Below are 10,562 nucleotides of genomic sequence, written 5' to 3'. Positions count from 1 at the left end.
TCGTGCTCGTTTCTCCTCTTAAGCTTACCTACACAGAGGTATAGAGGCATGCTGGCGTGATCACTGAAATGATGCCCACATAGGGGACTTACAACCTACGTGGCTAGTAGTGCTGGGACTATTTGGGTACGCTAAACCCTAGTCCAACTCGGTATTATGCTACTCCCAATGGATTAAATAATTAATACATTATGACTGAATTTATGTAAGTTACTGGATAGCTCGAACTGAACATGCAAACTGAGAATGCAATAATTAAACTGATATTGATGCATTAATAACTGAGACATGTATAACTGAATAACTGAAATATTTGACCTAGCATGTGTAATTCAAGAACTAAAGAAATACATAGCTAGGGTTCTGGAATTCATGCATTAAACTAAATATTAACGTACTAATCTGATTTGGATCAATCCAACAACTAAGAACCCAATAATTCTAACTTCCAAGAAACCCTCGGTCTAGTCATAATAAGGGAATTAAGAAACTGACTGAAAAGTAGGGACGTAATGGGCGAAAGGAACCCACTAGTGAAATCCCACATACCTGGTGACGAATTCCACGGAGAAATCCTTTGATTTCAAGGCAGGAACCGGAGGATACTTGTTGCGTTCTTGAACTAGGGTTGGTCGCCTCTTTCTCTTCTTACACTTCTAATTTTCAAAGTTTTGATTAATTATTTTAACTAAGGTAAATTCCAGTTATGTTTCTAGGCTTAAACTGACTAAAACCACAAAATTTAGGATTAAAACGACGTAGTTTAGGTGTCCAACGAATAATGAAAATACCGAAATAACCCTGACTTAAACTGCAGACTGTCTGACCATGGCCACCTTCACGGACCGTGAAAGGGACCACGGACCGTGAAGTTAGTCGTGGTCTAGACTTGGTGACTACTAGCTGAGGGTCTGAGTCCACGAGCCCTACCACGGCCCGTGTGAAGGACCACAAACCGTGAAAGTGTCTATGGTCTCCACTTGAGTTGTGGTCTGGAGGGACTGGCTAGGGAACTTACTGGTAAGGCTCCACGGACCCCTCCACGGGCTGTGTGAAGGACCACGGACTGTGAAGGTTCTCGTGGTCCTCACTTAGGCGTGGCGGTCTAAAGGGCTGGCTTAGGAGGTTCACTATCTTGATTCTACGTATGCCACCACGACCTATCATCAAGACCATGGACCGTGAAGGTGCTCGTGGTCTGATGTTTGGGCCTGGTGACTTCCAAGTCAAGACCATGGGCAGGTTTACAGACCGTGGACCCTATTACGGTCCGTGAACCCTGCCGTGGTTCACTGCTTCAGGTATATTTCTGAAATTTTTTTCTAGGTATGGTTTTCAAGGTGTTACAGTCAAAGTGTACAATGTCCCAAGGACCAGGGCCAATCTCAAATTCATTCTCATGAGGTATACAATTCCCTCCTCTTTTCACTCTTCCCCAACCAACTACACAATTCCACCCTATTTACTCTTTCCGCTATTTTGACTTTTCCTCCTAATACAGTGCATTAAGTATTTGGGATCAAAGCTAACGGTATCAATAAAAAGGGATTCGGCTTCATTATGTGGGTTAGAACAAAATCAAGGCTAACAAGGCTTAATTGGGCTATACTAAGGATATTCTTTCTGAACATGCTACAATTTAAGGCAATTCATAGAAAGCCTGTTATCATCTTTTAAGCACAATAACACTTGTATTTCGCTTCAATAATAACCTGGGTAAGTTCTAGACTCAGATGCATTCATGGATATCATCCAAAACTCACCGCTCATGGCACACGTTATACTCAGAAGTCATCTCTCTGACACTGGCTGTTCTTTCTACCTAAAATTGCGGCTTCTTTCATCAAAGATAGGTGTGAGCTAATTTTCGGAGATTGACCTTTCTTTCTCTTCTTCCCGGTCTGATCGATCGAGCTCTCGTAATCGATCGCTCATATGTCCATTTTGTTCTGGCTAGCAAAGTCGGGATATTCTACGTTTAAAGATAAATAGTAAAGTGATCAGTCACAACACACAATCATATCATGCATAAGGTTCAGATTAAGCTTAAGTTGCACATTCAAATCATATACAAGAATTCAACTGCATTCATACATCAATTTCAACCATGCTTTTCATGCATATTCCTTTCAGACTTTCAGCTTCAACACAACCAAACCTAAGACTCAATGACGAAATTGCCCTTAAGACGATCGTTATCCATCTATCATTGGGTAGCTTGACTCAACTATGACTACATGCTCAATTCAATAAATATTTTTTTTTTGTATTTTGTACGGTTCAAAGGGACTATCCTTGGCAAAAAAATCGAAAACAACCTCCAAGGAACCCAAAATAAAATAAACCAAAGACAAAACAGACTCAAACAATGTTCAACAATAGAAATATATGTACAGATCAAATATGTTTGTCACCCTCACCCCACACTTATACAATAGCATTGTCCCTAGTGCTTTACCAAAAAAATATCAGAATCGTTCACAAGGTAAGGTGAAAACACTCTCTGATCAGTCTTCCATCGCATCTCCCCCGTCGACCTCATTATCCACCTGTGCGGGGTCCATCTCCTCCTCAGAGTCAGAATCCACATCTGAGCTAGTACGGATGTTCTCCTCATCAATCGAAATATCATTCTCGATCGGCTCCCGAAACTTAGGACTAGTGCCAAGTAGTGCCCTGGTATGGTCGTTCAGAGGGTAGCGTCTTTCGACCTCGCCCAACTGCATATCAGTAGAAGCATGGCAGTCATTCTGGTGTCTTAGCATCTCCAGGCCGTACATCCTCGCCATGATAAGCTCATATCTCCTATGGCGCTCAGCCGTGGTAATAGTCGGGCCAAACTCAGTGTCAGGCCCCTTGGTCCGAGTAATGTCCACCGGTGCTAGATATAGGGGTGCCATGTAGTCTACATTCTCCTCAGGGAGACCTGCAGCACGACACAATTTGGTAGTCAGACCACCAAAAGCATACCTGTGCCCTTTGTGAACCCGGGACTTCCGCATAAAAGATTTCATAATGGCTCTAATGTTCAGCTCCGTGCTAGTCATCAATGTATATACTAGGCACACCCGATCACGAGTGATATCAGTGTAATGTAGGCCTGGTATCAGACAGTACATAACCACCTTTAGCCAAACACTTGTCTCCCGAAGCATGTGGGCGTAGGGAAGAGATTGATGATATCTCTTTCCACTATGCTTAGTCCATTGAGCCATGGACCGTGGGCTACACAGAGTGTGTTGGATGGATTGGTATGGAGGGTGTATGATCAACCCTGTCAGCACAAGTGGGTTTGTGTCCTATGGTGTACCCAGTATGTCATTTATACCTGTGGGAGTGATGGGTACATTCCTACCACGCACTGTCACATAGTGGGACCGTGGCTCGGGCTCCCAGTTGGCGTAAAACTCCCGAACCATGTGCAAGTTGCACTCTTTTGGGTCAACAAAGATGAACTCCATTCCAAGCTCTCTAATTCGCCTCAGGATTTGGGGGAACTCACGCGATAGTTTGTCCCTATCAATACAAACATCAGAGAAGTAAGTTGCCTTGGTGTGCTTTTTATACCAAGCCTTCCCTTCTTTGGTTCGCCTAGTTTTGCCCTTGGGGACTGGAGGTGCAAGTGGGACATTCCCACTTCGGGCACGTTTCTTCTGGCTTGACGTGGCCACTTCCTTGCCGGGTCGTCATGAACTTGACATGATGACCTGCAAACATAGAAAAAGTGCAGGCCCAATGACTATAGAATAATGAGAAAAATATGGGTGGTGTGCGCACACCACCCCACACTTATCTCAATGCAGTGTCATCTTAGGTACTCAGACTTCCCAAAAATGACCAACAACATACTTAAGTAATCATCACGTTCATCAAGCTGAATGGGCATTACAATATTAGTTATAACCACGCAACAATTAAGAGTGTTACTTAAGACTTTGCACAAATAATCTAGACCTATGAATGCACAATATCGCCCAGCCAATACCGTCAAAACACACTTACCATTCACATATTCAACACCAACATAATGCTACTCAAGAATTCGACACTATAGACCCTTAGCCGACACTACCCAGTTATGAGTTATGGACACAATTAACCAACCATCATAATAGCACAAAATTCAAGTAAGAGCATGAAAAAGCAATTCCAACTCCCATAAATCCTTCAAGTCCATAGGTACATAACAATTAGGTAATTCTACTTGAGACTTTGAAATCACCAACATGCCAAGACACAACCAATCCCAACCTAAGCATAAAACAGTACCATTAGACAACATGCTTATACATTCCCCAATTCACCTACTACTCTAACTAGTTCCAGACAGGCAACCCCCAAAACACCTTAAGTGATAACTACTAAAGAATTCAAAATCACCTAAAGATACATGAAAAATTGCCCTCACACCACAACCCATCAACTTCAAAGAATTGCCCACCCCAACTTCCTAAAACAACAGATATCCAGAGCAATAACAGAAACATCATGCAAGAAAAACTCAGAACACATACCTGCAGTCATGAGATCGGGGAAAATCGACAGGGAAGAAGGTTGCCTCAACTCCGCTTTACGGATGAAGGTTGGAAAATTGAACGAAGGGGAGAATGGGGGAAGAAATCGTGATTTAGGGGAAATAATTAAGGATTTAGTGAAGACTTAGGGGTTATAAGGGGTATGGGTCAGGGTATTTTAATTAAAAATGGGTAAAACCCATTTAATTAATGAAAATTAAAATTTACTTACCTGGGGGCGCGACGCAGGGCGGACACAGAGTCCACTGGAAATTTAATTCCAGGAGAGGCCAATAGTTAACCTTTGCTCCGCTACGCGGGGCTAGCACGTAGTAGCCTTTTTTCTTGACGTGAACACTAGGTACCGTCGAAACCAAAATTTGAGGCCCCCACCGCGACGCGGTCCCATCACGGACCTCTCTGCCTCAAATTGGACCTAGCGAGGCAAAATGTTGCCTCACCTTTGCGACGTGGTCCCTGCACGAAGTTGCCTTAGGCGAAACTTCTTTTTCCTGCACATTTTCAACTCAACACCCATTAGTAAAAAAACTTGATGGGTTGCCTCCTATCCAACGCCTTAGTTTTGGTTGTGGCACGACGCATATTTTTGTATTCTTCTTAATATATCATCATTTTTTTTATTTTACTAATTCCTAAGAAATAAAATAACCAAATAAAAACAAATAAATCCTAACTATTACAATGGTTCACAGGTTGCCTCCCGTGTAGCGCCTGATTTAACGTCGCGGCACGACCCATCTCATGACTCATTAATCATTCAATGTGAGCGCTTCAAGCTCACGATCCATATCACTTCCGAAATACTGCTGGACCCTTTGACCTTTCACAAGGAAAGTACATCTTTTATCCTTGTTTCTTAACTCCACAGTAGCATGTTGGGTCATCATCACCACTTCAAAAGGACCACTCCACTTAGATCGAAGCTTTTCGGGAAACAACTTCAACCTTGAATTGAATAGCAGCACTAGTTGGCTAGGCTCAAAGGTGTGCGACACAATATGCTTGTCATGCCACCTCTTGGTCTTCTGTTTATACAACTTAGCATTTTCATAGGCGTGGAGTCTAAATTCTTCCAACTCGTGCAGCTGTGTTATTCTCTTCCTACCGGCTAACTCAACATCCATATTTAGCTTCTTGATCGCCCAATATGCCTTATGCTCCAACTCAGCTGGTAGGTGACAAGCTTTTCCAAACACCATTCGATAAAGAGAAGTCCTTATCGGTGCCTTGTATGCAGTCTGGTATTCCTACAAAGCATCATCGAACTTGTCAGCCCAATCTTTTCTTTGTGCATTCACAGTCTTTTGGAGGATCTGCTTGACCTTCATATTCAACACTTCCACTTGCCCACTAGTTTGGGGGTGGTATATTGTAGCCACCTTGTGTCTCACTCCATATTTGGCTAACAAATTATGTACTGAATTATTAATAAAATGCGTACCTCCATCACTGATCATAGCCCTTGGAGTTTCGAACCTGGTGAAGATGTGTTTCTGGATGAACTTCACAACCACTTTTGCATCATTGGATGGTAGCGCAACTACCTCCACCCACTTAGACACGTAGTCCACTGCGACTAAGATGTATTGATTACCATGGGACGATGTGAATGGTCCCATAAAGTCTATCCCCCAGACATCAAAGATCTCAACCTCCAGTATATTGCTTAATGGCATCTCATGCCTCTTCGAAATGGGGCCCATCCTTTGACATTGATCACAACCTTTCACAAACAAAGCAATATCTTTAAACAAATTAGGCCAAAAGAAACCAGATTGGAATACCTTATGCGCAGTTCGTTTGCCTCCATGGTGTCCACCATATGGTGAAGATTGACAACTCTCCAACATTTGTGTCGCCTTCTGCTCAGCTATACACCTTCTCATCATCTGATCAGGTCCCTGCTTGAATAAGAAGGTCTCATCCCATATATAGAAACGTGCATCATACTTCTGCCTCTGCTTTTGATGTGTTGAGGCCCTAGGTGGAAATAAACCACTCACTAGAAGATTCACAATATCAACATACCAAGGCACTTGAGCAATGTCCAAAGCAAGCAATTGCTCATCAGAAAACTTTTCACGAATTCGCCCCTCATTCTTCACATGAATTGAATCTTCCAGTCTGGACAAATGATCAGCTATCTGGTTCTTAGTTCCCTTCCTATCCCTTATCTCAAGATCAAACTCTTGTAGTAGTAGAATCCACCTAATCAACCTCGGCTTGGCATCTTTTTTGTTAAACAAGTATCAGATTGTAGTGTGATCAGTGTAGACTATAACTTTGGTTCCCACCAAGTATGATCTAAACTTATCAAATACGAACACTAATGCCAGCATCTTTTTTTTCAGTCACAATGTAATTTGATTGAGCTGCATCAAGTGTCTTGCTCGCATAGTAGATGGAATGGAACATCTTTTCTTTTCTCTGCCCAAGTACTGCCCCAACAACTATGCCACTGGCATCATACATAAGCTCAAAAAGAAGCTCCCAATTTGGAGCATTCAGAATAAGAGCTTTAATCAACTTCTTTTTCAGCAGCTTAAATGCCTGCAAACACTTTTCATCAAACAAAAACTTCATCTCTTCCTCTCATAGGTCTTGCAGTCTTAAAGAAGTCTTTGATGAACCTCCTGTAGAACTCAGTATGTCCCAGGAAGCTTTTAACTCCTTTTACTGTGATGGGAGGTGACAACTTCTCAATAACTTCCACTTTAGCCTTTTCAACTTCCAGTCCACTTTTGGAGATTTTGTGCCCCAATACAATGCCTTCTCGAACTAGGAAGTGACACTTCTCCTAGTTTAGCACCAGACTTGTTTCTTCACACCTGGCAAGAACTCTGTCAAGATTAGTCAAGCAAAGTTCAAAAGACTCACCAAACACGGAGAAGTCGTCCATGAACACTTCAACAAAATGCTCCACCATATCATGGAATATTGCCATCATACATGTCTGAAATATGGCTGGGGCATTGCACAAGCCGAATGTCATGCACTTGAACGCATATGTGCCATATGGGCAAGTGAATGTAGTCTTCTTCTAATCTTCTAGTGCAATGATAATCTGATTATACCCTGAATAACCATCAAGGAAACAATAGTATTTCTGACTTGCCAGCCTATCCAACATTTGATCAATGAAAGGTACCGAATAATGGTTCTTTCTGGTGGCGTCATTCAACTTTCTGTAATCCATACAGATTCGCCACCCAGTCACTGTTCTTGTGGGGATTAACTCATTCTTCTCATTAGTAACCACCATCATTCCGCCCTTCTTAGACACACACTGTACTGGACTTACCCATTTGCTATCAGATATGGGATACATAATCCCTACATCCAACCACTTGATTACCTCTTTCTCACCATATCCTTCATTAATGGGTTTAGTCTCCACTGATGATGTGCACTCGGCTTATGCCCTTCTTCCATGTATATCCTATGCATGCACATCGCGGGACTAATTCCATGGATGTCATACATTCGCCACCCAAAAGCTACTTCCCTCTTTTTCAGGATGATTAATGCTGCTTCCACCTGCTCATCAGATAATGCTGCAGACAAAATAACTGGTAAAGTTTTATCTTCACCAAAAAATGCATACCTGAGGTGGGCTGGCAGAGCTTTTAGCTCCAGCTTGGGCGCTTCTTCAATGGAGGTCTTGGGTGGAGGACCCAACAACCTATTTAAAGGCTCCCATCGATCTCCAGACGTACCCACAAGTGCCATACCAAGAAATTTCACAATTTCATGTGCCTCAGCATCCCCATAAATATCATCCCCCACTAACACTCGCTCTAGAGGGTCCTTAGATGCAATGTAGCGAGCTTCTGCCTCAAGCTCTATCACAGTTATGGCAGATAACTCTTCGTACACATCTGACAGTTTTAAAGCTCTATACACCTCAAAAACCTCTACCTTATCATGGGACCGCATAGTGAGTTTTCCAGCTGCTACATCTATCATCGCCCTCCCAGTAGCCAAGAAATGTCTTCTTAGGATGAATGGGACCTCAGGGTCTGGCTCAAAGTTCAGCACAACTAAATCTACTCGGAAAATCAATGATCCTACTTGTACTAACACATCCTCTACAACACCCTCTGGCCTAGCTACAAATCTATCAGTCAACTGTAAGATAATGGTAGTAGGTTTAGGACTACCCAACTCCAACTTTTTGTACAAAGAAGTTGGCATCAAATTTATACTAGCTCCTAGATCACACAATCCTCGTGCATGAATGCTCTGCCCTATAGTGATCTGAATCATAAAGATACCCGAATCTTTCAATTTAGTGGGCAACTTATTTTGGATTCTGGAGCTGCACTCTTCATTTAGTGCAACAGTCTCATATTCTGTCAGCCTCCTTCACGTATTTCGCATACCTGGGTATACCTTGCAAAACATCTACCAATAGCAAGTTAATGTGAACAATTGTTTCAAAAGAGAGAGAAACTTACCAAAACATTCATTCTCCTTCTGTTTCTTGAACTTTTGAGGGAATGGAGGAGGTGGTTTCACAATTGGTTGCACTCTTTAACAACTTCGCCCTCCTTGGATTCACTCTCTTTATTCATAACATCAATGTTTCTTTTCTTAGGAGCTAACTTCTCCAATTGTAAATCACTGCGAGTACCTACTGCATTTACTTGCTTGGGATTTGGGTCAGTGTTACCCGACAAACCTAGTTGTGGTCATGAGTTATGGGCACTAGCCAGCTGCCTGAATTGCTTCTCTAGATTTTGTATAGCTAACTAATTGTTTCTTGCATCAACAACTAATTGGGCTTGATCAGCCATAATATTTGTTAGCATCTCCTCCATGCTCATGTTTCCAGATTGCTGTTTAGATTGCTCTCATTGGTCCTGTTGTTGGTACCCCTGTGTATTTCCTAGGGTTCTATACTGATTCTGGCCTTAACCTTTATTTTGATTTCCACCCCAAGAAAAGTTTGGGTGGTTATGCCAACTTGGGTTATATGAGTTCCCATAATTTTGCTGGCATCCTCCTCATTGGGCATTACCTACAAAATTCACAGATTTTGGGTTTGCACCACATACTTCTGCTCTATGATCACCACCTCCGTAGATCTCACACCAAGATGGTGGTTGTTGAACTGCATTTACCTGTGCGGACTGTTGTCCTAATGCTAGATTGCTGAAGTGAGTGTTGATCATATTCTGCATAGCAGTAATCTGTGCAGTCAAGACAGTCATAACATCTACCTGTAACATACCTGCAGTTTTCTGAATCACAGGTTTCATTCCTCCTCCATTCCATTTAGGGTTGCCCTGAGAGATCCTGCAACAAGGTGAATAGTTCAGCATATGTCTTCTCCAAATCCTGACCACCTGCATCTGAATCAAGTAGAATCTTGGTGTTAACCACCAATCCTTCAATGAAGGTATGGACCAACACCTCATTAGATTGATGATGATGATGACAGCTCATCAACATCGATTTAAACCTGTCCCAAGCTTACCTAAAGCTCAAAATGTCACTCCTCAACTTAGCTATTTTTCCAGATGGAAAAGATCGGATGAGGAACTTATGTGCTAGATCATTCCAAGTAGTGATTGAGTTTGCGGGCTCTAAGTTCAACCATCTTTTTGCTTCCCCAAGCAGAGAAAAAAGGAATAAAGTGAGCCTCACATAATCCACATTCACTCCAACTGGAGTGTACGTATCACTATTCTCGAGGAAATTCTGAATGTGAACTGTTGGATCCTCGTGCGGCAGACTAGTGAACTGCCCATTAGTGTGCAGTAATTGCACCATACTCTGCTTCAATTCAAACCTCCCACCAGCTTCAGGTTTCTGAATACAAGATGTCAGATTGGTGGGGCGTGGGATTGCCACGTCTCTTACTCTCAATTCAACCATTATTTCAAGTTCTTCTTCCTCAACTCTTGATGCTGGAGATGTTGGTTCACTAGCAGCAAGAGGGACCGGATAAGTAAGTCGTCTTTGCCTTCTTTGGTAGTGAACAAACCTTTTCGGTTCAGCTAGAGGCGATACCAATCCTTGATC

The 10,562-nt window shown here is 42.4% G+C and overlaps 2 protein-coding genes across 2 annotated transcripts; both read right to left on the bottom strand.

Annotated features, from left to right (window-relative positions):
• Positions 1-5,284: 5,284 nt before the first annotated feature.
• LOC125845672 (uncharacterized) lies at positions 5,285-5,734 on the bottom strand. The gene has a single exon (XM_049525215.1). The coding sequence runs from the start codon at positions 5,732-5,734 to the stop codon at positions 5,285-5,287; it is 450 nt and encodes a 149-aa protein (XP_049381172.1).
• Positions 5,735-5,782: 48 nt separating this feature from the next.
• On the bottom strand, positions 5,783-7,863 carry LOC125845671 (uncharacterized). Its single transcript, XM_049525214.1, has 4 exons — positions 7,620-7,863; positions 7,345-7,499; positions 6,857-7,085; positions 5,783-6,765 (listed from the first exon to the last, which is right to left on the bottom strand). Exons 1-4 carry the CDS (start codon positions 7,861-7,863, stop codon positions 5,783-5,785), a joined length of 1,611 nt encoding a protein of 536 aa, XP_049381171.1.
• Positions 7,864-10,562: the final 2,699 nt, after the last annotated feature.

This window comes from Solanum stenotomum, chromosome 11 (genome assembly GCF_019186545.1).
Source record: "Solanum stenotomum isolate F172 chromosome 11, ASM1918654v1, whole genome shotgun sequence".
Taxonomy (NCBI): Eukaryota; Viridiplantae; Streptophyta; class Magnoliopsida; order Solanales; family Solanaceae; genus Solanum; species Solanum stenotomum.
This window is presented reverse-complemented; position numbering and strand designations above follow the sequence as displayed.

Coding starts and splice junctions, on each gene's coding strand:
- LOC125845672 (XM_049525215.1), bottom strand. CDS start 5,734: ATGGTGTTTGGAAAAGCTTGTCACCTACCAGCTGAGTTGGAGCATAAG.
- LOC125845671 (XM_049525214.1), bottom strand. CDS start 7,863: ATGTATCCCATATCTGATAGCAAATGGGTAAGTCCAGTACAGTGTGTG. Junction 7,086..7,344: donor GGTGTGAAGAAACAAGTCTG/GTGCTAAACTAG, acceptor AAGTGTTTGCAG/GCATTTAAGCTGCTGAAAAA. Junction 6,766..6,856: donor AGATGCTGGCATTAGTGTTC/GTATTTGATAAG, acceptor TTAACAAAAAAG/ATGCCAAGCCGAGGTTGATT.